Source organism: Eptatretus burgeri, chromosome 15 (assembly GCF_056783735.1).
Source record: "Eptatretus burgeri isolate ZD-2024b chromosome 15, Ebu_testis_v1, whole genome shotgun sequence".
Classification (NCBI taxonomy): Eukaryota; Metazoa; Chordata; class Myxini; order Myxiniformes; family Myxinidae; genus Eptatretus; species Eptatretus burgeri.
The window spans coordinates 6386173-6414109 of record NC_140975.1 but is presented as its reverse complement, the minus strand read 5'-3'; the positions used below and the strand labels follow the sequence as shown (position 1 = coordinate 6414109).

Sequence of the window (27937 nt, the reverse complement as noted above, 5' to 3'; positions counted from 1 at the left end):
AGCAGAGGTGAAGATATCAAGGAAATTGAAAGGGAAAGTTTTGGTTCCTGGGTGATGCCGGCCTACCTTTCCGGTGTTGAAGTAGTGGCACTGACAGGGACAACAGCAGAGGTTGTAGGTCTGCGAGAACAACTGGGTCATGAGGATTATGGGAGTGAAGAGAGTAGATAGAAGGAGTATGAATGAACTGAGGGAGGGGATTGGTATGCAGATGAACGGACTGGGAGATTGATACGAAGTGGGCTGAAAACTTGGTGCGGATGGAGGAAGAAGGAATGGTAGAGAGTGCAGATAAGTTGAGGGAGCAAGGAAGGAGGAAAAGAGGTAGACCGTGGTTGAGATGTGAAGATTGTGTGAGGAGGGAAACAATAACGTGGAGGAGAGTGGAGAGAGTTGGCTGAGGATAGGGGGAAGTGGAAGAGTATCGTGGGCAAGGCAGGGCAGAAGTTTGATACCATTGGACCTCACCCCTTATAAAGAGAAGAGAAGAAGTGAAAAGCCAAAAGGATACCGGGACGAAACAGACCCCACATTGAGGGAGGGTACTTGGCGTGGCCGGACAGTGTTCAATCACGATGGGCGATCGCTTTATCACAGAGGAATTGTTTTTTGTTCAATCTTACTAATTTCTTATCAGCAGTACATTGAATTTGCAAACAATGACAGCCAAGTAACACTGGCGATGATGACAAAAAAAACACAAAACACAATGGGCATGTAACCCGAGATGGCACGAAAGCCTGTGGCTATGACAAACAAACCATGAATGCCGTGACATCACAATGACTTCACTAATGGCTGTGATTAATAATAACACGATGAGCAATGGTCAGGTCAGGCCTTTCCAAAAGCAAAACATAATACGAGTGGGTCTTACCTTTCATTTCAACACAAAAGTTCCCCGAACAGGAGACATTGCATCGATCAATTTATTCATTTCCTGGTAATGGTTTCCTTTCTCCCTCACCCCCAATACTTAACTACTGTAGTCTACTCAAAGAAATTCCTGATTAAGTTAATGGCTCTTCATTTGGGACCACAATAAGTTCTCCTGAAATTGCCGAAACGAATTCCTCTAAAGTCTAAAGTGTACCTTGCACTTCAGGCCATTTTCCAAAATTATAACATTTTTTAATGACATCACAACTATGGAAATTGTGGCTTGCGGAGCTTAAATGTTGCTACGGAGTCGAGCATCACGTGGTAACGGCGATGACTTTAAACAATAATAAAAACTCACAACATTCTTTATCTCCCTCTCCAGTCAGGCTCGTTGAAACAACAACAATGTCGAATCAACGCCACGGGGTCATTGCATCCAAAATGGACGTCGGTAAGTTTATGAAAGGATGTGTTGGTAACATCTCCACTGTACTTGGCTGGACCAACCACAACGAAGAATTGAACAAAAAGGATGTTTACCTGCTCACATTAACAGGTTGGTTGAAAGAGATATACAAAAATCGCACGTTTTCAAATGCTGAAGCACAAAGGTTGAAGTTTATCATCGTGGGAACTTTACATCAGTGGTCTGGCTTTTCATGTCAGCACCGTTACCAATTAATGCAACAGTCAGTCCCACAACCACAGAGCATGCACGCATCATGCGCACGCACACACAAACACACACATACACACACTCACACCTCTATAATCTATAACAAACAGCTGTTGCTGACAATAGACCTCGACGACTTACGACCAAACGACCTGTCATGCGGGTCCCTGCAAAAGCCACAGTCTTGACTACAAGGAAGCACAATTGTGAAGAACTATGACTTCCATTGCTGGGCTCATCGGGTATTATTTTTGGAGTTCTCAACATGAACCACAAGCACCATGATGAAGGATGTCGTAATTATATAATCCGTCGCATATTAAGCTGATGCAATGGCAGATTCAGGATTGTAGAAAAAAAAAAGAGTGATGGAGAGGCTCCAAGTGTAATAATAAAAAAAAATACACGGGCAAACATCAATAAGTACGGACGGGGTGACAATTGTACATCCATGATCACGATTTTTGGTAGAAAATAATTTTTTTTTTTAAATGTATGTATAATATTGTTCAGTGAAGAGAGTGGGTGTTCTTTCTGCTTTTTACACTCATTGCGATGTTCCAAGGCCATCATAAGTGAGCTGTTTCATTGTCGCAGTCGTAGTCATCGTCATCATAGTTTCATGGCCGTCCCATCTGAAAAGCACCTGCGATTTTATCCAATGACAAGCTCCAGATGAAAACATCTGGTGAGTTCCAGACAGGCGCTTCACTTCAAATCAGATGATGGAAAGAGTGAGAAATCCAGTTCGTACAGGTACAGTGCATGCCAGTGGGCAATCAAAACAATCGATAAGACAAGAAGAAGACGTCATGCAGAGAACGAGACTTGCAACATCCCCTTCCCTCTACAAAGGTTGCCATGGATACATCAAATTGTCTCTTTCATCAAGATTAGAATTGACAATCTTAATCAAAGCTCAGGTCAATCGGATGAAAATTGATGATTTTTCAGATTGAAATTGATGATTTTAGTGGTTTGACCTTGAGTTGACCTTTGACCTCAAAAACAGTAGGTTTCCCAATTCAGTGAGGCAATATGCAAATCTTGTTCAAATTTCAAGTCAATCTGATGAAAAAATGACGATTTTAGAAATGTGACCCCAAGATGATCTTTGACCTCAACATCAATAGACTTCTCAGTTGAAACTACCTCTATAACTTGGTAAAGTTTCACGACGATCGGTTTACAATTGCGACCTGTAGGCGATAGACAGTCAGAATAACAAAATCCACTGATCAATGTACTTGAAAAATCTTTGATTTTGCAAGTAATTAAAAACAAACAGAAAGGTCTATTATTGACCTAATCATGATTATACAGTCACAGTTATGACCTCATATTTCATCCAAAGCCTTCAGTACCTCCTCAGCTTGCTGGCACTTTCCCCATCCCCCGGACCATATGTCCCACCATAGTGTGACCACAACCCAGATTCAGACCCTGCCCCCTGTTGACCAGGTGTGGCAGAATGAGGATCAGGAGCATGCCAGAAATGGGCATCGGATCCAGGCTCCAACGAGGGTCCGGGGTGTGAGGCCGGCCGGCAAGTCAGGCTCTTATCACCCATAGGAGGTGCTTGAGCGGTTGGGCAGGGACTTGGTGCGTGACACACGGGCTGAGGAGTCAAAGACTGTGGGTAGGTTGGCTGTGACGTATGGGACTGGACAAAGTGAGTCTGAACCATATCAGGTTCACTATACACCAGGCTTTGGGTGTGGATAGGTTGCGAGATAGGTTGTTGTATGACTTGCTGTGTTAATTGATCGCCGGCTCTCACCAGATGTTCACCTCCCCTGCTGACTTGACCCTGTTCCTGGCTGCAGTATAACGGTTGTCGTGGAGTGACGGCGGAAAAGGACTGCGTGTAAGGGTGCTGCGAGGCAGTCATGGTATGGTACTGACTCCTTTGCGTGGCAGCAGTCCCAGCCACCCTTTGCACAACGCCTGGTCGCCCGGGTGCCACCGCTGACTGGGGGTGAATGGCGGCAGTCGCTTGAGACACGTAAGCCTCAATAACCGCCTTCGTAGTAGGCCCACGTTCAGGAGGCAAATGTCGTCAAAGTGAGAGAGGAAAAGAGAGAAGACCACAGAGAGGCTCGTCACGTAGTTGTAATCAAGACGTGATACTCCAGCTCACATACTTTACCAACAACACCCTACCTTAGGCCTGGAAGGGATTACATTTTAGAATAGACCCGTTTCTTGATTTTAAAACTAAAATGTTTCAGTTGTGGATGAAAACATTTTCAAAGTGAGGAATTATGACGGATGGGTTCACAGCATCGGGTCGATGTTGCAAATTTATCGCCTCCACGATACTCGAGGGCCTTGCCGACAAATAAAAGCACATGTGCAACGACGGACAGATTTTCGGGGAAAAGAAGGCACGTCCAACCAATAATATAATTGTTTCTTTTTTTTTTTAAATCGTTCTTATCAAAAATCAGTTGCCCTGGTGCTTAAAAGGAAGTTGGAGGCTCTGCTCTCAGGAACACCGTGCTCCTGGTGTGAGGACGAGGTACATGATGTCTGAACTGTAACCGCATCACCATCCTTGTGTCGAAGGGACACATTCATTGGTGGGATGTGCCTTCTGTTTGCCCGACAGATACATTTTCTTAACTACACACAACTATTTTAAGAATCGATTGACTCTGTTACGGCAAAAAAAACATATGGTTAAGGCCTTACCGAGATAGAGGAAGTCGTCTGTAAAGCGAGCGAGACATTTTTGTAGAAAAAATAAATCCATCAAATGTCCATGCTTGTGTTAGCATTGATTAAACTACTTCTGCTTACGCTATCAGGACAAAGCCACAAACCTGTGCCCTTCGGTTGCTTGCAGTGTGGCAGGGCTCTACGCTGGTTGCTGTCTGGTCGGGCCAACCCCCCAACTCCGGCTGTGCCTGTTGCCTGTGGTTGTGCAGAGGCAAAACACAAGACGACGTGTATTAACATGCGGCACCAATCGAATATTCATCCTCCCACGACTTGGTGAGGTTGAAAATAATACAACACGCCACGTATTGTGAACAATTTATCAACAAGGTCCAAATCAGTGGAGGACTCGTCATGGTCAGACTCCCAGCAATGACAGGGTTATACTCCCAGCAATGACAGGCTTATACTCCCAGCAATGACAGGCTTATACTCCCAGCAATGACAGGGTTATACTCCCAGCAATGACAGGCTTATACTCCCAGCAATGACAGGGTTATACTCCCAGCAATGACAGGCTTATACTCCCAGCAATGACAGGCTTATACTCCCAGCAATGACAGGGTTATACTCCCAGCAATGACAGGCTTATACTCCCAGCAATGACAGGGTTATACTCCCAGCAATGACAGGGTTGTACTCCCAGCAATGACAGGGTTATACTCCCAGCAATGACAGGGTTATACTCCCAGCAATGACAGGCTTATACTCCCAGCAATGACAGGCTTATACTCCCAGCAATGACAGGGTTATACTCCCAGCAATGACAGGCTTATACTCCCAGCAATGACAGGCTTATACTCCCAGCAATGACAGGCTTATACTCCCAGCAATGACAGGGTTGTACTCCCAGCAATGACAGGGTTATACTCCCAGCAATGACAGGCTTATACTCCCAGCAATGACGATTATACTCCCAGCAATGACAGGGTTGTACTCCCAGCAATGACAGGGTTATACTCCCAGCAATGACAGGGTTATACTCCCAGCAATGACAGGGTTATACTCCCAGCAATGACGATTATACTCCCAGCAATGACGATTATACTCCCAGCAATGACAGGCTTATACTCCCAGCAATGACAGGCTTATACTCCCAGCAATGACGATTATACTCCCAGCAATGACGATTATACTCCCAGCAATGACAGGGTTGTACTCCCAGCAATGACAGGGTTATACTCCCAGCAATGACAGGGTTATACTCCCAGCAATGACAGGGTTATACTCCCAGCAATGACAGGGTTATACTCCCAGCAATGACAGGGTAATACTCCCAGCAATGACAGGGTTATACTCCCAGCAATGACAGGGTTATACTCCCAGCAATGACAGGGTTATACTCCCAGCAATGACAGGGTTATACTCCCAGCAATGACAGGGTTATACTCCCAGCAATGACAGGGTTATACTCCCAGCAATGACAGGGTTATACTCCCAGCAATGACAGGGTTATACTCCCAGCAATGACAGGGTTATACTCCCAGCAATGACAGGGTAATACTCCCAGCAATGACAGGGTTATACTCCCAGCAATGACAGGGTTATACTCCCAGCAATGACAGGGTTATACTCCCAGCAATGACAGGGTTATACTCCCAGCAATGACAGGGTTATACTCCCAGCAATGACAGGGTTATACTCCCAGCAATGACAGGGTTATACTCCCAGCAATGACAGGTTTATACTCCCAGCAATGACAGGGTTATACTCCCAGCAATGACAGGGTTATACTCCCAGCAATGACGGTTATACTCCCAGCAATGACAGGGTTATACTCCCAGCAATGACAGGGTTATACTCCCAGCAATGACAGGGTAATACTCCCAGCAATGACAGGGTTATACTCCCAGCAATGACAGGGTTATACTCCCAGCAATGACAGGGTTATACTCCCAGCAATGACAGGGTTATACTCCCAGCAATGACGGTTATACTCCCAGCAATGACAGGGTTATACTCCCAGCAATGACAGGGTTATACTCCCAGCAATGACAGGGTTATACTCCCAGCAATGACAGGGTTATACTCCCAGCAATGACAGGGTTATACTCCCAGCAATGACAGGGTTATACTCCCAGCAATGACAGGGTTATACTCCCAGCAATGACAGGGTTATACTCCCAGCAATGACAGGGTTATACTCCCAGCAATGACAGGGTTATACTCCCAGCAATGACAGGGTTATACTCCCAGCAATGACAGGGTTATACTCCCAGCAATGACAGGGTTATACTCCCAGCAATGACAGGGTTATACTCCCAGCAATGACAGGGTTATACTCCCAGCAATGACAGGGTTATACTCCCAGCAATGACAGGGTTATACTCCCAGCAATGACGGTTATACTCCCAGCAATGACAGGCTTATACTCCCAGCAATGACAGGGTTATACTCCCAGCAATGACAGGGTTATACTCCCAGCAATGACAGGGTTATACTTCCAGCAATGACAGGGTTATACTCCCAGCAATGACAGGGTTATACTCCCAGAAATGACAGGGTAATACTCCCAGCAATGACAGGGTTATACTCCCAGCAATGACAGGGTTATACTCGCAGCAATGACAGGGTTATACTCCCAGCAATGACAGGGTTATACTTCCAGCAATGACAGGGTTATACTCCCAGCAATGACAGGGTTTTTGTGTAAACAGGTTCCTGTTGCATTAGAAGTTGTGTGAAATAATTCAATTCTAAAATGTATCTTTAAAGCATAGACTCCTATAGAGAAGGACTGGAGCCTCACGATCTCGGGGTTTGTAAGTTGAGTCTGAAGGATTTTCTTGAGTCCGGGGCTAAAATGACTTCTGGAAGGGCTAGATACACGATCTCGGGATCCATGTCGGGGTTTTTGAGGACGGCGAGTTCAATAGTGTCATTTTCAACACCACCTGAGGTCATCTTCAAGGTCAAAAGGTCATATTTCAAGGTCAAATTACTGAATTTTTGGTATTTTTTGCCCGTTTTTGTGTCTAACTCATAGAGGAAAACTTTTGTAAAGTCTATGACAAAACATGACATTGTGCACCTACTGCACCTACTTGCTGATTTCTATCATCGTTAACTAATGTATGTTTTGTTTGTTTCTCTTTCAGAAACTGTCCAGCTGGTGATCTCACAGGATCTTTGTGTTGTTTCTGGGGTTTTGGTGACACCTGCTTTGGTGACAATATGCCACGTCGTTGCAGCTGCTTTGGTTGTAGAGGAAACTATGATGGGACGCCTTATGTAAAGGTCATATCCTTCCCAAAAGATCCTGAGGAGAGGGAGAGATGGATATTGGCAATGCCAAATGAGAAAGAAAGGTTGAGGTGCTTACAGGCCCGTAGCCAGGGCTCATTATTAAGGGGGGCATATGAACTGGATGGGGGGGCACAATTATTATATTTAATATTTTTGATAACCCGGTATACTATTGTATTCATGCAGCATTGACATCTATACTGAGGTTGCCGTCGCATACTAACCAAATTGATCTCAGCTAGATTTAATATGTTCCGATGTTTTTGGCCTAAAATTATTCGAATGCAGGAGAGCCACAACAAACTGGCACATTCACAATGCAGATATTCAATGATTAGACAATTGGCACCAATTCAGGTGAACTTATACAAGGTGTTGTGAAGAATTGGCATAAGAAAATTAATATACCAGAGATACAATGACTAAACGGGGGAGGTTGGCACCAGAATCAGTGCACTTTGAAATAAGATACAGTAGGCTATGATCTGTGATCATCACGTTGAACTATCAACAGCAAATACGACCAGCCTGAAGATACCACAAGGTCCGCATTTAAAGCAGTCAATTACACAGGGGTAAGGTTATGTACAAAGCACTAGATATGGGATATGCAAAGCACCAAACACAACATTTAACTTAAACATCAGAAGTACAAAGCAGCCGACCACGGCGGGTGCTGACCACAACCACACTGCAACCACAACCACACACGCATCACCAGCAGTCACACACACAATCTGAACTCCTCGTATCGTTTTTATACCGCTGTACTCGCTGTCAGAAGAGCTGCAGGCGACTCGTCTCGGTGTGGAATCTTCTGAGGACCTTCTCCTTCCATTCATTCAGGCATTTACGTGTGAGGTCTCTCTCGAAGGCCAGCCGTACCAGTTGTGCCTTGCGTGCATGGCGCATGGACCGTCGATGGTCAGTGAAGACATTCCTCAATGTTGAGAATGAGTTTTCACACATGGCAGTGGACGCACCAAGTGTTAGTCCAAGTCTCATAGCAGTCACGACACTTGGCATGGCTTCCAGCGTTTTGTGGTATGTTGAGAGGAGTTTTTGTGTTGTCCATCTCTCGTTTGGCTGCTTTTCTGTCTGTGAGCGAATAAACCGCTTTGCAACCACACACTCTGTTTCACTGATGTTTGACTTTGTTAATGTCATGATGTGCTGGAGCAAGTGGGGATCCAAAAACGTGCCATTTTCAGGATTCAAGGCAGCGAGTGAACGGGCGAGTTGTGTGTTGCGCTAACTGAAGCGCTGAGTGATCTCGCCAAGCACAGTGTCAATTGCGCTGTAAAAAAACCCTCTGCAGTTCCGTCTTGTCATTGTCGTTGTTTTGTCCTGTAGTCTCCAAAACTACAAACTGTTCTAAGTTCTTATGCATTGTGCGTCTCCGTTTTGGTGGTGCAGGTGTAGAAGTGCGAGCATCGTTGGCCTTGTTCCACAGATCAGTGAACTCATCCTCAGAGCGGAGTTTCTTCACGCACTCTGTAGCACTCGCCACCAGTTCCAACCCCGTTAGCAAGTCCATGTCCTCTGCCTGCAAGAGTCTGTTAGGGCCATCTAACAACATCAGCAGTTTTTGTACAAAGATAGCAATGAACATGAAAGTAGGCCCAGAGATTTCCCGCAAAAGCCCAATAGCCTCCATCCTCATCTCTGCACCGTAGGCGCGCTCTGCATCAATCTCCTACAGTCAGGATGTGATATCCTTAAAAGATCCTATGATCACAAACACGTCGGGAATATCCCGTCCACCTTTGATCAAGAAGTCGTTTTAACCGCTCACCTTTATACTGTGCAGCAACAGTGGGCTTTCTGAAGAATTTGTACAGGCAACAACAAACCTCGAGGAAATCAGTGACAGCTTTCTCTGCTGCCAGTGCGTGGATAACTACCAGATGGAGTTGGTGATTCAAGCAGTGCACATAGGGGATTTCTCTTTCCAATATCTCTTGCAACAACTTTTGCACCCCACCGTGCTTCCCAGCCATTACCGAAGCCCCGTCGTACACCTGACTTCATATTTTTGACGTGTCAAGTCCTGTTTTTATCAGCTCCGCAATTATTATGTCTGTCAATGTTTTTGCATCTCCAGCGTCGGCAGTAGCTATTGTGAGTAGACGCTCTGTTGCTTCATTTGATGCCGATACAAAGCGAATGATGATCGATATGTTCTCACATTCAGTGGGGTCCCTTGTCCCATCCACCTTGATAGTAAACCACGATGTGCCTACTTCTTCCACGATGGCATCAGTCACAACATTACTCAATGTGCAGATCAGTTCATTCTGCATTTCCGGACTCGTATAGCTTGCGTTTCGTGGGATATGCTTTCTTATTTCGGCGAGCTCGGTGTCTTTTTTGAGTGTGTAGTTTAAAAGCGAGAGGAAGAGCCCACTGTGCCCGTCTGACATATCCTCAAAATTATCAAGGCTCCCTCTAAAAGGTATCTGATTTTCGGCGAGAAATCCCACAACATCTATAAGAGCAGACACATAGTACTGGTTTCTATTTAGCTGGTCAGCATTGAGGAGTGTGGAAATCTCCTTACCACAATCGATGCGCCTCTCATTCTATAATTCTATATATTCTCATTCTCATTCTTCCACCTCAAAACACAAGTTAAATGTTCCTTTGAAGTTGCGTGTTTGTGAAACCCCCTGCCTTTCTCAACGGCATGTTTCCAATTCCGGTAGCCTCGCACTGTGAAAGTAGAGTCCACTGGGCCACGTGCGGTGTTAAACTTCCTACATGGATAGCAGAATGCTGCATCTGTCTGCACACTGTATTCCAGCCATTCATTAGTCTGGTACCACGAGGACACAAACGAGCGACTCTTGTTCTGCAACAGATGGCAAGGGTACCGCTGTAGAACAACTCGATTCGGTCTCTCACTTCCAAGATCATGGGAAGTGGCTTGACAGTCACACCCGATCCCGAGGCCGCCGCCGAGCGTGGAAACTCTGCTGTCTACGCTGGGGCTACAGCCGCAGGGCTGACGTTGCTGGCTTGGCCAGGTTGGGCAGCTTCTGTCGGTATTTCCGACATGATCGTCTCTTCCTCCTCCTCCTCCTCCAACTCCTCCCACAACATGTCTTTCATCATCTTTATTTTCGTCGGTTACATTTTTTCTTTTTCTGAGCCATTTTCGTAGATCCATCATCCACGTCTTTTTCTCCTGCTGCGAGCTCGTGCTCTGTGATTCGTCCCTCGCGACTCGCGTCACTAATCTCGCGACTCACGAGATTTCACGGTTGACAGTTTTATTTATTAAATGATCCATGCACCAAAAACAGGTTTTATATGCATCATTTCAAATGTAAGCACGATTGCAAACACACATATTTTTAATTTTTATTATAAAATTACTTTTGTAAGATGGAGGGTTGACGGGTTGTGAAGGTCACGTGGTGCACGTGCACTTCATCTTTAATTATGTAAATTTATGTCTTTTCCTTCATCATATTATGATGATATTACATTTATACCTAACTTACAACCAATCAGGTAACCTGCTCAATAGGGTCTCCATATCAAATACGCTGATTAGCTATTCCTTAAAACTAAATGATCCACAATATATATATATATATATATATATATATATATATATATATATATATATATATATATATATATATATATATATATATATATATATATATATATATATATATATATAACCACCCACAACATCGACATTTGACACGAGGTCTTGGCTGCTGGCGTTGGTGCTTGCGTTATTATATTTTATCTTGTGGTCTTGGACTGTATTGTCTTGCCAATTGCTTTTGGAGATGAGCTGGGAAGCGCACACTTATCTCTTGACTCTTATTCAAAGAAGGAAATTATTAAAGAACAGTTTATCCAAGAAGGCCTTATTATTCACCATGTTGAACATCTGGAATAAGGGTTTTAGTTCACACAGGTGAACTCTTAAACAGCAAGTTCACAGTGGGCGCTCATCCTTAAACACTAAGTTGTTCACAGAGTACAACAGGGCATAAATAGGTGGCGTACAAGTGGGGGGGCACCAGATGCGCCATGGGGGGGCATTACACCCAAATGCCCCCCCCCCTTAGCGACGAGCCTGGGTGCTTAAAGGAGATATATATTTGTGAGACACATTTCAATTGTGATTGGGTGTCAGTTTGGGGTGGCAAACGACCCAAAGAACCCCATCAATAATTCCTGGAGGACCGAAATCAGCTTTGAAGCAGGTGACCTCAGCCCCATGCCCAACATCATCTTCTACGTCAGAATCAAGAGCTAAGAAGATGCAGGCAGCTGATGAGGCTGCAGACAATATCCAAGATTTCGACCACTTCTGTGCTAAAATCAGCTCCTATTTTCCTGGCTTTAACATCATAAAAGACCAGGAAAACCTTTACCTATCAAGAACTGATGCTACTGGACAAACTGTCAAGCAGTTCTTTCATTTCCAACAAGTTCACTCACCTTTTGGATTTCTTTTCTTGAATAAAGTTGAGAAAGATGGCATTGAGGTGCCCAAACGACTTTTTCCTTTGCAGAAGAACAGCCTGCTCTCAAAATGGTCCCAGATTAGATCCATAACTGACCAGGTAAACATCTATGAATGCACAAGCAAGGAAATTCTTCAGCTTGTAATAAGCCAGCTCTGTTGGATGACTGAGGCACACGAGCTTCCTCATTTCACCTTCCTTCTGTCGCAGCTGCATGTTATGTTCAAACCTCTTGATCGTCGCCGATTTGATACTGATACTATGATTTTCGCAATGCAGCTTCACAACATATCACCCAGTGCATACAAAATGATTCGTCGATCCGGCTTAATCATTCTACCATCAACAAAAAAGGTAAAACAGATGCTTGCTAGTAGTCAGCAGGACTCCAACCTCAAAACCTTGTTCGACCAGCTTAAACCACAGCAGCGTTTGGTCAATTTAATGTTTGATGAGGTAAAGCTGGTCGAGACATTGCGATTTTCTGGAGGGCATGTTGTAGGATATGCTCAAAATGCAGCAGCGGGTGGTGAACACGAAATGGTTCCTTCACATGCGATGGTTGTTGAAGTTGCCTGCCATTTCGGTGGTCCACGCTATATTCTACGCATTTTGCCCTGCAAAAAACTAACTGCCGATCAGCTGAAGGAACTCCTTATCGAAGCTGCATCAGCTGTAGTTGGTGCTGGCGGTACTGTGATTTCTTTAATATGTGACAATTGCAATACCAACCGCAGTGTTTATTCAAAACTTGGAGGACCAGGAAGTTGCCAAGTGCTGTCGACTCAAGAGCAATCTATGTTCTTAGTGTATGACTACGTGCACATCTTCAAAAATGTTTGCAACAACTGGATTACTGTTGATGGCAAGACACTCTCATTTGTCATAGATGGTAATGAGTACAAAGCTTACTGGAGTGATATTCAGAAGGTTTATGAGATCGACCGGGCTACTCCTATTCGCTTAACCAAGCTGACGCACACCGCTGTTTTCCCCAAGCCCCTTCAACGCCAGAGCGTACCATTGGTATGCCAAGTGTTCAATGACAAGACTGTTGCTGCTTTAAAGACCTTCAAGATTTCACTGGGCATCAGGGAAGGCGCAATCATCCTCACCCAGATAATGAGTGAGTGGTTCAAGATGATGAACGTGAAAGACCGTTTCTCAGCTATCGATCTGCGCAACGAATCCAAACAGCCTTGGACAGCAGACTGTACAAGTTTCACTAGCTGGAGCAGGCCTGCCAAATTCTATCTACCTGCACATGGCAAGGAGGTGGTGCTCGTAAGCTAAAGCAAACTCAGCAAACTGCTGAAGCCTTCACTGTGTCCACACGTAATAATGTGGATGCTGCCAAATTGCTTCTGGCAGAGAAAGACTTTGACTACGTTCTTCCTGCTACATTTGCAGATGAAGCCTTGGAAAAGTTTTCGGCCAAGCCAGGCAAAGAAGCCGTGGAAACTTCTACATTGACGTAGTTGACATTATGGCTGCAGCTAAAATTGTAAATTTGCAAACACTCATTAAGCATGACATTATGTCCGAATCTAGTTCTCGTGTGATTGATTGCGACAAGAACTGTACAACTTCCATAAATCCAGATGAGCAAAGTGAACTCATTGACGAGATTGCTCCTCAAGACACTCAGGATCTCTTGGGGTCTGACGATGCCCTTAAGCATAAAGTAGTTTATTTGGCCGGACACCTTGTTCATAAATATGGCGATAGCACTAGTATGGAGGAGATCATTGATGATGAAGATGGTAACGAGGTGTCATCTGAGTTTCTAGATAATTTGAATAGAGGTGGATTGAGTGTGCCGACTATGGCAACTGTCATTTTTGTACATAATGCCTATAATTTGTATGACAAGACTAAAATGCGTTGCCAATTTCATTTTGCTGACCTGTTATCCTCTGTAGATGCACCTTTAGCTAGTAGTAATGCTGCATGTACTACTTTAGCTAACATTCTATTGAAAGCTCATGTCCTCAATGTAAGTGACAAAGAAAAAGCTTTGGGATGCCTCAGGAGGCAAGAAAAGCTCTCCAACTAGTGATAGACATAGACATAGTGTTGTGACATGCATATAATGTTTATGTAATACGATATATGAAAATAAATATCAAAGTTTGACAGCTCAACAAACTTGCATCTTATTACAATCAGCCATCTCTCACCGTTTATGAGTTAGACACAAAAACGGGCAAAAAATACCAAAATTCAGGAATTTGACCTTGAAATATGACCTTTTGACCTTGAAGATGACCTCAGGTGGTGTTAAAAATGACACCATTGAACTCGCCGTCCTCAAAAACCCCTATATGGATCCCGAGATCGTGTCTCTAGCCCTTCTCAAAGTCATTTTAGCCCCGGACTCAAGTTAATCCTTCAGACTCAAGTTACAAACCCCGAGCATGGGAGGTTCCAGTCTTTGTCTATAGGAGTCTATGATTTAAAGATATAAATATTTAATAAATTATTTAATCAAATGGAAGTCCGTCATGAAAGTGTTTTGTGGAACAGGAAGTTCATGATAAATGGAGGCCCTGTGTGTTGATTTGTGTGCCGGTGGACCCCTGTGTACTTTCTGTGATAGCAAGTTTAACACCTGGTAAGGTAAGAGAAACCATAAAGTATTTCTGGATAATGAATAGATAGGTTAAAGTGTGTGCATGTGCGTGTGCGTGTGCGTGCATTCGTGTGCAGAAATAGCATTGGGGCCATGAAACCCATGCAATTGCATGGGGCCCCGAGATAACCGGTGCCCCCCACTGCACGACCGGTCGTGGTTGACAATCTTTCAAAAAGGGCTTGTTATGTTCAGTTCCGTGCTTTTGTTCCAGTTGGTGACGAGCGTACATCGCGTTTAAATGGAGAGTTTTACGTTTCCCAAAGTGAGGGTTGGGGGGGGGGGGCTGCTTGACGGCTAGGAGAGTGTGACCATGTTTTTGATGATGTGCAAGTCACGCAATAAACGTGTTGGTTGGTTTCTCATTCCGAAGTAGTTGGAGTCGGTTTTTTACACCATAACATTGACGATGCGGATGGAGGAAATTTTGCTTTCAACCCCGCCTGCCTTTCTGGCTCTGCCCGACGAGCCGCCAGTACCATGGAACCGCTGGATCTCATCCTTCCAGACATATCTGCTCGCCCTCGGCCTGGAGGACGAGTGACACCCGTAAACGCGCTCTGCTGTTACATTGCCCCAGGACAGAGGGACAGCGCCTTTTCTCCACATTAGGACAGACAGACACGTACAATGAGGTTGTCTGCTGCTCTCGAAGCACATTTCACCACCGCCCAGTGTGTTCTCCTCGAGCGGTTCACTTTCCTACAGCGAAGCCAGCAACCAGGGGAATCCATTTTACAGTTTACGGCTGCAATACAGGAATTGGCGCTGCCTTGTAAATTCGGATCGTTTCATGACGAAATGATTCGGGATTTACTTATCGAAAAAAACCTCCAGTGTGCAAGTGCGCGAGAGACTGTTGCTCGTATCCGATGATCTATCTCCTTCGAAAGCCATTCAATTAGCGTGCCTAGTGGAGTCTGCTGCAACATGTGCTGCTAAAATCGCCGAAGCTCCATCGCCTACTACAGTTGCTGAACCTGCAGTGCAGAAAGTCCAGCCTGCCTCACCGCAACAGGACACGGACCCTTGCTTCCCTGTTCAGCAAGCGCAGCAACAGCCTGCTCGTTTTAGGCAGCGCTGTGGAAACTGTGGGTCTACCAGACATTAGGCCAGAGACCCTGACTGTGCCTGGTATTGGCTTAATGGTTCAGGTGGCGGGCTTTGGATCCTAGGGTCCCGAGTTCAAATCCCGCTCAACTGTTGAATTAATACTAGGTGGGGTTAACTCGGCCTGTCATCCTTCAGAGGTCGGCAAAATGAGTGCCAGCTTGCTGTTATACTGTGTCGGAGTGGCGACCCATCCAGGATTGTGCCTAATAGCAAAGGAGACTGCTTAAGCAACACCAATGCTCTGCACAGAGTGTGTTCCCAATCTCCTCTCCTCTCTCCCCTGACAGCCTAGTACGGAGGCAAACCTGCAGAAACTGCACAATAGGCCGAACCACTTTGCCAGGTGGTGTTGCTCAGCTCCAGCAGGGTTTCCTGCCCAGCAACCACATCCACCGCCGGCCACAATCCACACTGTGCTTTCCAACCCCATTGGCTTCAAGACATGCGCTGTGTACCTCGGGGATATCTGCCTGCCCTTGCTCCTGGACGCTGGAGCTCAGGTGTCTCTGCTCAATTTAGACACCTACAAGTGGTTATTTTCAAACATATCACTGCAGCACCCCTCTACCGCTCTGGATGGTTATGGACAGACCAGAATTGAAGTCCTGGGTTCCTTGCAGCTGCCGGGGCGTTCAGGTACCAGGTCTCTGTCAGCCTTCTCGTTCCACGTCGGATGAAAGGGGGCCAACCTCAAGTCTCGACCCCTTCATGGGGCTCGGTTTCTCCTTGACCAACAACTGCGGTATGGAGATCCTGCAGGTTGCTTCCCCCCAACAGCCACAATGGCCAGCACTGTTTAATGGTCTGAGCTGCCTCTCCGCCTTCATTCACCAGCCCAAAGTGGACCACACTGTGACCCTCGTGATCCAGCCACTGTGCCGTATTCCCCTCACCCTGCACGATGAAGTGACGGCCGAGCTGAAAGCCCCACTGGATTCTGGGATTATTGAGCCCAAAAATGCCTTGGCCTGGATCTCCAGCCTGGTAACAGCAAAAATTAAGTTGGGGGAGGGGGGGGCTCCGCATTTGCATGGATCTGCATGTCGTGAACGCAGCCATCATCCTGTGTAAATATCCACTTTTAACAACATAGTTCACCACCAATTTCTACGGCTCCACGGTCTTTATTTAACTGGACTTGCGACACTGCTTCCTCCAGGTTCCCCTACACCCTAGCAGCAGAGGCTTCACCAATTTCGTCACACACGCTGGCGTTTTTCGCTGCACCCACAGGCCTTTCGGTCTGAGCTCGGCGCCCAGCTGTTTCCAGAAGATCATTTCATCCGTCTTCGCCAACATCCCAGGAGTGTCCATTTACCAGGACGACATTGTGGTGCATGGCCCGAACGCCTCCATCCATGACGAGCTCCTCTGCCAAGTGTTCCGCAAGCTGGCCCAGTACAACCTCACGCTGAACGAGAAGAAGCGCAACGTTACCATGCCGGAGATTGAGTTTGTGGGGCTCCCCCTCTTGGCCAACGGCATCTCTCCACTGCAATCAAACTCGGACGCGATCCACCTCGTTCCGGAGCCTGGCCTACCCGGGTGCCTGATGAGCTAGCACCATTTGCCAGGATCAATGAGGAGCTGTCATGCTGGAACAACACCTGTGTGGCTTGAGGTCACTGCACAGTCGTACCATATGCTCTGCATGCACGAGTGCTGGCTATTGCACACGAGGGACATCTGTATATCGTCGGAGTGAAGCAGCGTTTCCACGACCTGGAGTGGTGGCCTGATATCGACCACAACGTGGAGGTAATGGTCAGGGACTGTGCAGCTTTTCTGCTCAGTGGGAAAACGAGCCAACTTGCCCCACGACCTCTGCAATCGCTGACCTGGCCTTCTAGACCCTGGGACCACCTGCAGATGGATATCTGTCGGGAAATCCATGGCGTATCCCACCACCAGCGCTATCTCATTGTCATCTATGATCTCCATTCCAAATGGCCCGAGGTCTTCCCGGTGGGCTCAGTAACCTCCCAGGTCATAATCAACATCCTTGACACTGTCATCTTCCGTTGGGGCTGCCTCAGATCATTACTACAGATTATGGGCCACAGTTCATCTCAGCCAACTTCTCCACCTTCCTCAGTGACAGGAGGATCAAGCACATCTGTACAGCTGTCATCACCCACAGCCCAAAGGAGGGGCGGAGGGGGGGGGGCTCGAGCGGTTTAATCAAACCCTCAAAATGACATACGAGCGCACCTGGCCCAAGGTTGCACATTTCAGACAGCTCTCCTCCAGACCCTCCTGCACTATAGAGCAACCCAGCACACCACCACAGCAGTCTCGCCAGCGCTGCTAATGTTGGGGTGGGAGCTGCAACTGCCACTGAATAGGCTACGTCCACCAAAACTCAGCTTCCCACACCTGATGTTCGCACCAGCCAGTCAGCACCAGCACCGCATGAAGCAGCAGTTCGACACAGTGGTCGCCTGGCATACGTGTCTCGGACTGGCTCAGGTCTAAGCGGCCCCACCGTAGCGACAACCTCCAGTCCTTCTGGTCTTCCCCTCTACGTGTTAATCGCCAGCTTGGTCCAACCACTTTCCAGCTCCAGGACGGGTCCCGGTGGCATGCCAGCAGGCTGCGCAAAGTACCACCTCCAGAACCTCAACCAGTCCCCTTTGGTCACCATGGAACTGCTTTCTGGCCCTCCAGTTCAGATGTTGGGACCAATGGAGGGGGCCCTGAACCTGTTGTGCCTGCAGCACGGCTCACACGGGTTCGATAGAGTCCGTGCTACCTGCAGGACTTTGTAACCTCTTTCCACACCTAAACGCTGTGCGGAGAAGAAAAAAAGGGGGGGGGAATGTTATGGTCAGTCATGTGCTTTTGTTCCGGTTGGTGACGCGCGTGCATCATGTTTAACTGGAGAGTTTTATGTTGCCGTAAGTGAGGGGTGGGGGGGGGGCTGCTTGACGGCAAGGAGAGCGGTGCCATGTTTTTGATGATGTGCAAGTCACGCAAAAAACGTGTTGGTTGGTTTCCCATTCCAAAGTAGTTGGAGTCGGTGTTTAACACCGTAACAGGGCCCCCAAGGGTGGGGTTTCCTTTTGCCAACAAACCATATTAACTTGTGTGTGGTGATGAACACAGTGCAAAAGTAATGCTCCACCTCAAGGAAATAAAGCACCATCATGAAATGAATCAATTAATCAATGGGGTTACGAGACCCCATTGATTGGGGTTACAATGGGGAAATCACGTTTTTCTCATTTTTATTATTTCCAATTATTGTAGTATTATTATTGTTAATATTATTATTTTGCAATGATGTTACTATTATTATTATGCTATTACTATTGTTGCGGTGGTGGAAATTCGCAGAACAACATACAGGGACCTTTAGCTTAGTTATATCGGTAAGTACGTGTTTTATAGATAGCTCCTTTCCCTTGTCTAATGGGTGAATAAGTGTAGATGCGCTACGATTGTTTTAGAACTACAATAAATACTACGACGGCACCATTCTCGCATTTGGCATGTAACTGGCACTTCGACGTTCTCCAGGCACATGCGTGGGCGGAGTCTAATACAGACATGCCGTCCCTCCGTGGCCAATCGGCAGAGAGCAGGCGTCTTCCATGCTCTGCTTCCGATCCAAGATAATGGCCATTGAGCACGCAGTCTGAGGTGAAGTGGTCGGCGGAGCCACCAAACGCCCCTGCTGGAGACTCCGCCCAGAGGGATGGGAGCGCCTCGCCCACCGCGCGCCTGTGCAATGGGAAGCGGACAAGGAGTCGCACGATGTTTCCTGTCCAATGGGAGGGATGACGAGGGCGCATGCGCCAAAGGTCGTTGGACGGGGGAGGGGCCTACAAAGTTCGGTTTCTGAGAGGTTTTTTCGATCTCTCTCTCTCTCTGCTCTGGGCATCAACCTCGACCCATCTCCCCACTTTGAAAATCTTCTCGCTATCATCGACCTCGCCCCGGCAACTGAGCTTTTCCTGTCGTCGCTGGAGGCTCCAACTGGCTGGTTCGACGACGCCACCCAGAGTCCCAAGAGAAGGGGACGTCCAGGTAGCCTGCCGCCCCTGGCTCACAGCCGGACTGTCCTCTTCGGCTGAAGAGCCACAATAAAGACCCCCAGGGTCCAATCATTCTGTCTGGGTGTGCGTGTGTCTGTTTGTGGCGCCAGTCTGGCAAGTAGTGAATTGCATAAGTGCCGTGCTGTACATACGTTTCTTCTAATAATCGGTTTAAATCTTCCCTTACGTGCTCCCTAGCAATTCCCCCATTGCTTGTAATAAATATCCTATTGTTGAATGTACTCAGCTCGTCGTGTCCATTTCTGCCATTGACTGGTTGTGTCGTGCGTGTGAGGGATTAGCTGGCCATTGCCAGGGTAACGTGATAGTCGGGCCGACGGAACTCGGCAATAAAACCGCTCGGCAACACACGCGGAACGAGCGCGCTTAAGGGGCTCGCTTCCGTACGAGTTCAGTCGAGGTATAAATTCTCGGAATTTCTGTCTGCGCAGATAATTAGGTATATCGACATTCGGCGATTGACCCTGTACCGCGCGGACAGAATATTGACCGTTTATGGTGCGTTAAGGCCCCGAAGGAGGGTTCCGGAGTTGTCCAGAAGCTACAACTGGATTCCGGGCGATCGAGCCGAGACGACTCCACTGCTCCATCTGGTGGTCTTGCTCGTGGCGACGCACCGGCGAAACCACAACACTATTATTATTGTTCTAAGTTTTGTCATTTGAAGCAGCCTTGCGAAAACGCCACAATAAGGTGGAATGACGCTCAAGCTGCCATATATACATATATATATACATATATATATATGTATATATATGTATATATATGTATATGTATGTTTACATGCTATTTGTTTTAAGCCTGGTGTTGGCGCAGTGGTTCGGGCAGCGGCTTGGGATCCAAAAGGTCCTGAGTTCAAGCCCCGTTGGGCCACTGAATTAATACACCAGGGGGTTGACTCAGCCTGTCATCCTTCCGAGGTCGGCGAAATGAGTACCAGTATGCTGGGCCGGTGTATACCCTGGTTAAAATAGGTGTACCATATCCCCGTGTCGTAAGAGGCGACCAGGGTTGCGTCAGGAAGGGAATCCGGCGTAAAACATGTGCCAAATCACTATGCGGATCATACGGATGATCAGCTGTGGCGACCCCTAACGGGAGCAGCCGAAAGAAGAAGAAGAAGAAGTTTTCATGCTATTTGTTTTGTTTTTTTTCCAAGGCAGAAAAAGGCAATAAAACATGAGAATTCCTCCGGATTTCTTGCATTCGAGTCTAAAGCAACATAGGCTGAGTGAGTGAAAATAACATGGAGAACTGTTACTTGTGATGGAATTGAGGGTCCTAAAACATCACTTGTGACACCCTCTCCCACTACGACCTGGAGCGGCGTTACATGGTACACATTTACGAAGATAATTTGCATCTCACCCCACTTTTGGAACTCCTTATGAGGGGGAAGGGGGCAAATGAAGTCGCTACAACCTTTGCCACATGACCCGTGGTCCCCTTGGCAAGTTTAGTGAGTTGAGATTGTAGAAGTAACAACTGGATACATCGACGCCAGACAAATTGCATATTTTAGTATGATGACAGATTGACAGGGCTCACAGGTGCCCCCCTAGGCCATTATTTCGTTTTGCATGGGTCCTCAAATGACTAACGCCCCGCACGTTGTGTGTGTGTGTGTGTGTGTGTGTGTGTGTGTGTGTGTGTGTGTGTGTGTGTGTGTGTGTGTGTGTGTGTGTGTGTGTGTGTGTGTGTCTCTTCCTCTCTTCCATCTCTCCTTTTCTTTGTCTATGGAGGGGTGAATCATGCATATCGTTTTTCTAAGATTCACCTGGCTGTGCCTGGATGGCTTTAAGGATAAAGGAGTAGCAGCCAAAACCCAAATCCTATCCATGTTCCCCCTCATAACTCTGTATTTGGTCAGTTATTTGATGGGAAGGGTCTGCGAGCGGCAAATTTGATTGGTTGAGATGACGTAAAGTCCCGTCATATTTTGTCCCAAGTACTGTACTGCTAAACGAAAGGTTTTTGAAAGTGCCAAAAAGTTGATTCATGTTCTATAGTGTTCAAGTAAATGTTTAAAGTTGAAGAAAAAAAAATAAATAAATATAAAAAAAAAACTTTATCCAAAGTTTACCGCCATTGAGGCACCGTCTTTTACACCACCTTAATTAACACGTTACTTTAGTTCTTTGTGCCTGTTCTTTGTGTCCTTTATGGCATCTTTAAAAAACAGTAAGTTTCCTATTTGGAATGATTTTCAATTTTGTTTGACTGTCAGACAAGCAGACAGAGTAAAAATGTTATCTCACTCCTCTGTTCATGCCCGATTGGGATGAGAGTCTGTGCAATTTACAAAACACTGAAAAAACAAAACAACAGCACAGATAATAAACATTTTCATCAATTTCGACATTTTGCGGCTCTGAGGCAATTAATGGTCACCCCTTGTGTCATGGGGCGATCATTACTCAATTGCAGTTTTGTGTGCCATCCAATGTGATTTGAAAGGTGAAACGTGATGAGGTTGGATGAGGGAGATAAGCCAGATTTGCAAAGTGAAGTGCGACAAAAGGAAAATACAAACCTCGCCTCCTGCTGAACCATTACTCCCGACTCTCGAACTTCTTGACTTTGTGACACCTCTACAGAGCAAGGCAAAGGGTAAAGCGGTTCACAAGTACGTCAAGCACCAACCAGCACGCGAGCATGAGACAAATGGAGCTTTGCTTTCTGCTCTCTGTCTACCGACCTCGGTTCCGAGCAATCGACCACCATCATGCACCTCTCCAGTCTGCCGTCGTGCCCCCCTTTCACTCACCCAAATGATGGAGGGCAGTCTGCCTCTCGTGGTAAGCCGCCTCCATCTCGGCCTCCAGCCTCCCACGGGCTTCCTGCAACCGCTGGAGTAACTCCTGCTTATGGTGGGCTTCCATGGCATCCAAGGCCTTCCAGCGTGTGGCATACTCAAACTCCAGTGTGCCTGGCTCTGCAAACCGCGGTGCCTTACCCCGCTCCCTAAATCAGAATGGAGGATAACCGAAAGGGAAATTTAGCATCCAGGGTGGCTCCAGCAAGATGCAATGCGTCTGGAATGGAGCCATGTATGGGGCAAGGTACCTGTAGAACTGAATGGAACGCGTGATGCGCGACTCTGGAATTCCATCCTCATCGTCGTAGTGCTGAATTGGCTCAACAATGATAGGACGAAGGCAACTGGTGTGGCAGGAGGTATCGATTGCGAGAGAAAACAAATGCATTAGTTTTTCCTTTCCATTTTCTTGGACTCGAGGGAACGCCAACCAAGTCAACTCAGATGAGAACACCAGAAGAAAAAAAAATTAAGTCAGATGGATAAAAACAGTGAGATGCAGAGTGAAAGAGAAACACAACAACAGATCAACATATGTTCTGATTACATAAAGATACACAGCATTGCCAAAGCTGAAAAAGCATCATGTTTTCATTGCACCTTCACAGGGCAGTTGGCAGAGCATGAAGTGGGCTTCAAACAGGAAGGTAACTGGGGGGCAGTAAAGAAAGGCAAGAGATGTATTTCACTCACGCCGTTAGCAAGTAGACCCCTTGGTGGCAAAATCTTAGAGCTTCACGTGCATCCGCGGTTGAAGCAAACTCAATGCGGCCACGTCCAGTTGAACGGCCCTGTGAGTCGGCAATCACCACAGCTCTCTCCACGGGACCAAAACACATAAAGGCTTGCTCGAGGAGTTCGTTGGAGACACATGGAGAGAGATTAGCTACAGCAAGAGCCGCTCCATGTGGTGCGAAGCGCAGTTGGAGAGTTTTGGACTCATTGTCGTAGTCTGTCCCGTCCATGGAACCAGATTCTGAATCTGATGATGAGGAATACGTCGAGATAATTGATTTTAATGGACGTCCGTCCAGCTCTGCTCTCGCGATCTCGCCCAGGGCACGGCTTTCCTGAATGGGGGGAGGGAGGGGAGAGGGACAGGAAGAGGAAGAGGGAGAGGGAGAAGCAAAGTGAAGATGTCGAAATATTTTGGCATCTTCTTGAAAGAAGAGAACTGTGTGGGAGTAAAAGAGAGAAAAAAAAAACAAAGTAAGATTTACACAGTAAAGGATCTTTAAACAAATGTAGGAAAAGCATCAGTTGGTTGAGTTCCATTGAGTACTGCTGTCCAATGCAGGATCGTGCTGCGTTGTCCCATGGTTACATATTGAGAGGATGGAGTCTAAATCTCTGAGTATCTATCTCATGGAATGATTCAGGCTCTTAGTGCCCACAACACAAAGAGGTTTTTGGCCTTTCGTCTTTTACTGTCAAGTCTTTTCCATTCATCCATTGGGACCATACTCTGTGCAGAGCATTGGTGCTGCCTAAGCAGTCTCCTTGGCTTTTGGGCACAATCCTGGACGGGTTGTCACTCCGACACAGGATACCAGCAAGCTGGCACTCATTTTGCAGACCTCAGAAGGATGACAAGCAGAGTCAACCCCACCTGGTATTAATTCAACAGCCGAGTGGGATTTGAACTCAGGATCCTAGGATCCCAAGCCCACCACCCTAATCATTAAACAACACCAGGCATGTCAGTCTTTTGCTGCCTGCTTTCTTCACGATGTCCTCTTCTCTAGAAGTTACAGGTAAAACTAATGGGCTTTTCGGTCGTATCTGCAGGGGGTTAAATTATAAATCAAAAGACATAGTATTAACACCGTACAGGAATGTAGTGGGAAAAAAAAAAATCACCTGGAATATTGTGTACAGTTTTAAGGTTGGCTGGATGGCTGAGAGGTACGCACACACACACTCGCCTCTGAGCCATCCAGCCTGGGTTCAAATCCAAATCCAGCTGTAAACTGTCATCCTGGTGTTTCAAGCAGGGTGATTCATCAGTGTACTGCATGTGACGTCCTTCGGACGGACAATCAACCGGGCGTCCCCTCTGCCGGCATTAGTTGGTGGACGTTAAAGGGGAAACCAAACGCAATTTGTTGTTTTTTTCTGAAAACCATTGAGAATCATTGATCATGGTTAAATTTGAAAGGAAAAAAAAAATATTGAATTTTTTTTGCCAATCACAAAGTGTCAAAAAAAAAAAAGCCCGAAAGTGACAATTTTCGATTTCACCAGTGACGTCACACTATGAACAGACCTTGATCTAAATGGCGGCTTTATATAGAGAAACGGTACACCTCAGATTCCGACACCGATTCCACCGTCATAAGCAACTCTGGAGGTTCTCAGAATGTTGAAACTGATCGGTGGGATTTTGAAAAAACACTATTGGAGGCAAAATTAGTGATGGAAATGCTTTCGGGGGAATTATGCAGCCATATTGTTTCGAGCCTTGTGCGAGCAATTCAGACAAAGATGGCAGAGGTGTAACTGAAGATATAATATAAACGCCGGGCACAGATTGGTAGGTTTTGTTTATCCATTCAATTGACGGTTTAGCAGAGATTTGTATTAATTGATAAATCGTTTTATATCTTACTCGAGCAGAAATACCCATCATCACACGACAACTGACACCACCAAGGCACACTCGAACACCACAGATAAAATGGGTGACGAATGCTTTGTCCCACCGTCGCTGGCTGACCGGGTGTCTTGTTTGTTATGAGATCGTCCCGTTTCGTACTTTCCCCCCCCCCCCGACACCATTTGTGTCCATGCCGTGTCCCACCGTCATGTCTGTGAGGTGTCGATGTCCTGCCCCATTGGAGGGGAGAGTGGTGCTCGTGGGGAGGGGGTGTGTGGTGGTGGTGTGTATTGTGGGGGTGATGGTTAATGGGGGATTGTGGGGAGATTTTGGAGGTGGAGTATGGGATGGTGGTGGGTATTGTTGATAGGAGATTGTTGAGGGGGGAGTCATGCTAGGGACTGAGGATGAATGGGGAGGGGGGGGAAGACCCTGAAAGTTTTAGCATCCTAGGTGAAATCCTCTCGAAAGAGTAGATGATGATACATACATAATATCTCTCCAGTATAAATCAATGCTTGATTCACTGCTTAAATCACCCATGTACATGTGTGGTAGCTGGGTAGAGATAGTGTTACAGTTTTGAGCAACGTCTGTTTCTTCCGCTTAATCGTGAGGATGGCATCCTCTCTCAATCTTGGCGGATAACCACCAGATCTATTCATCTCTGTTGTTTCATAACAGTGTTGTGTAATATGTTCCGAGCACAAAAGCGAATACTTTGTCAGCCCGATCCACACTCGGGTATTTCGGACAAACCTCGTTCAATTTCCACCTAACTTATGGTCTTTCGGCCATTGGTGTAGCATTAAACCATCTTGGTTTGTATGACTATACAACCACCAAGGACGCATCCACTCGGCATATTTGTAGAAATTCGAAAATTATTCGCCATTTGAGTCAAATCGTACCGTGATGGAAAAAGGACGCATCATATCTATTTTCTAGGGTATTAAGGGATAGATTAGCGTTGAGGTGGTCTGATTGTTTTGGTTCCCTTTAAAGATCCCTCAGTGTCCTTCACGAAGAGGAGGTGAGCTATCGCCAGCACCCTGAGCAAATCATCTCATCTTGGAGATGATTGAGCAGTGGGGAAAAAGGTGGAAGATGGAGCTTAACCCATGGAAGTGGAAATGCCCTGTCTTAAGGATCCAAGGAGACACATGGAATCGAATACTCCCTGCTAAACCAGACCCATCAGAACACTGAAAACTGTAAATACCTTGGTAATACGAGGTGGTCTAAACACGTTGACATGGTCACTGGCAAGGCAACAGTACTCTCGTGTTTCTCAGAAGGAATTTAGAGGATTGCGGCCCGAAGGTAAAGGTGGCTGTGCAATACGCTATGGTCTTCTGATCTGTGTTAGAGAACGTATCAGTAGCATGAGATCCATATCTCCAAAGGACATACATCAACTCGGACAAGTCCAGAGAAGGACTGATAGATTAGTCTGTTGTAACTATGGTGATGGGACGCTAGGATGTGCACAAAATGCTGAGTGACGTCACACAGAGAAGCCTGGAAGGATGAATAATCTGTACAAGATCAACAAGTTGAAGTATTTCCAACGAGGTGACGTAAGAACTCGAGAATATCAACGCTTTTCCCCAAGAGGACATCCAACACCCGGAATCCTTTCCGCAGACCCTCCGTGATTGGAACCAGGTACCAGGTACCAGCATCATGTACGATTCCTCTTCATCTATCTACAATTCCAGCAATCTCTGTGTGTTTGTCTGTCTGTCTGTCTGTCTGTCTGTCTGTCCGTGACCGCTGTTTCTCGACAACCACTGGTTCGATCTAATTGAAACTTGCCAGCTATATTGCTGGGGCCCTGAGTATGTGCCTTTTCAAGGATTGATATTAATCGGACAAGTGGTTCCCAAGTTATGGCCATTTATTTACCAAACCAATGACAGGATACGTGCTATGACATCACAATTCTTTTTTCTTTTCTTTTCTTTTTTTTGCACGTGCGGGCACGCACTCGTTGGAATCAATTAAAACAAACTTAAAATAGATCTACTTCCCGAGCACGTACATAATGTTCATACAGCCATGAACTTGTGATGCTCCAAGAGAGCCAGTGTCATTATGGGAAGAAGAAGAAGAAGAAGAAGAGGCAGAGGAGGAAGAAGAAGAATAAATAAATAAATGGAATGTTGCCATGTGCTGTCCTGTGAAATTAACACAAACCGTAGGTCCACTAATTAGTATTAGAAAGTAATGAAGACTGATGACCTGGTGCACCCCGAGTCCTCACCAGGCGGATAAGGCCGCATCCTCGCTGCGCGTTCACGAAAGCCTCGCTGAGCCTCCCGTACTTCTTAAACAAGAACCGTAAAGACTCCTCGGTGACCCCGGTGCCGAGACCGCTCACGAGGATCCGACCCCGTCGGGAGAAAGGGTGCTCTCCCGGAGCCCGGAACGGGAACCGCTCGAGTACGAGGGATGGCCGCGTCTCGGGCCCTTCATCGGCGGGACAGTCTGCGGGAAGAGTCGATTCAGAGGAAGTGGAACCCGAGTCCACGTGTCCAGGCTCTGCCTCGACCTCCTGAGGATTCTCCTCGGCCACTTCTACCGGCATCTCCATTTACAGGGATCGAGTCAAAGAGGAAGTCGAACGGGGACGGAGAAAGGATCGATGTGGCAGGGAGTTGGATGTTGAATGGTGAAGGGAGAGTGAAGGGAGGGGTGGA

General features: G+C 46.6%; 1 protein-coding gene across 1 annotated transcript; it reads right to left on the bottom strand.

The window, feature by feature from the left end:
* Positions 1 to 1929: 1929 nt before the first annotated feature.
* Positions 1930 to 27937, bottom strand: PSPC1 (paraspeckle component 1). The gene is made up of 7 exons (XM_085857330.1): positions 27502 to 27937; positions 23333 to 23709; positions 22888 to 22983; positions 22589 to 22785; positions 22355 to 22412; positions 4384 to 4474; positions 1930 to 3581 (listed from the first exon to the last, which is right to left on the bottom strand). The coding sequence occupies exons 1-7, from the start codon at positions 27829 to 27831 to the stop codon at positions 2916 to 2918; spliced, it is 1815 nt and encodes a 604-aa protein (XP_085713456.1). The 5' UTR covers positions 27832 to 27937; the 3' UTR covers positions 1930 to 2915.

What these genes read in the sequence shown, in the direction of transcription:
- PSPC1 (XM_085857330.1), bottom strand. Translation starts at nt 27,831, where the DNA reads ATGGAGATGCCGGTAGAAGTGGCCGAGGAGAATCCTCAGGAGGTCGAG. An exon ending in GATGCGGCCTTATCCGCCTG is followed by an intron (nt 23,710 to 27,501) that starts GTGAGGACTCGG and finishes CCCCCCATTCAG; the next exon opens with GAAAGCCGTGCCCTGGGCGA. An exon ending in ATGGTTCAGCAGGAGGCGAG is followed by an intron (nt 4,475 to 22,354) that starts GTTTGTATTTTC and finishes GCACAACCACAG; the next exon opens with GCAACAGGCACAGCCGGAGT.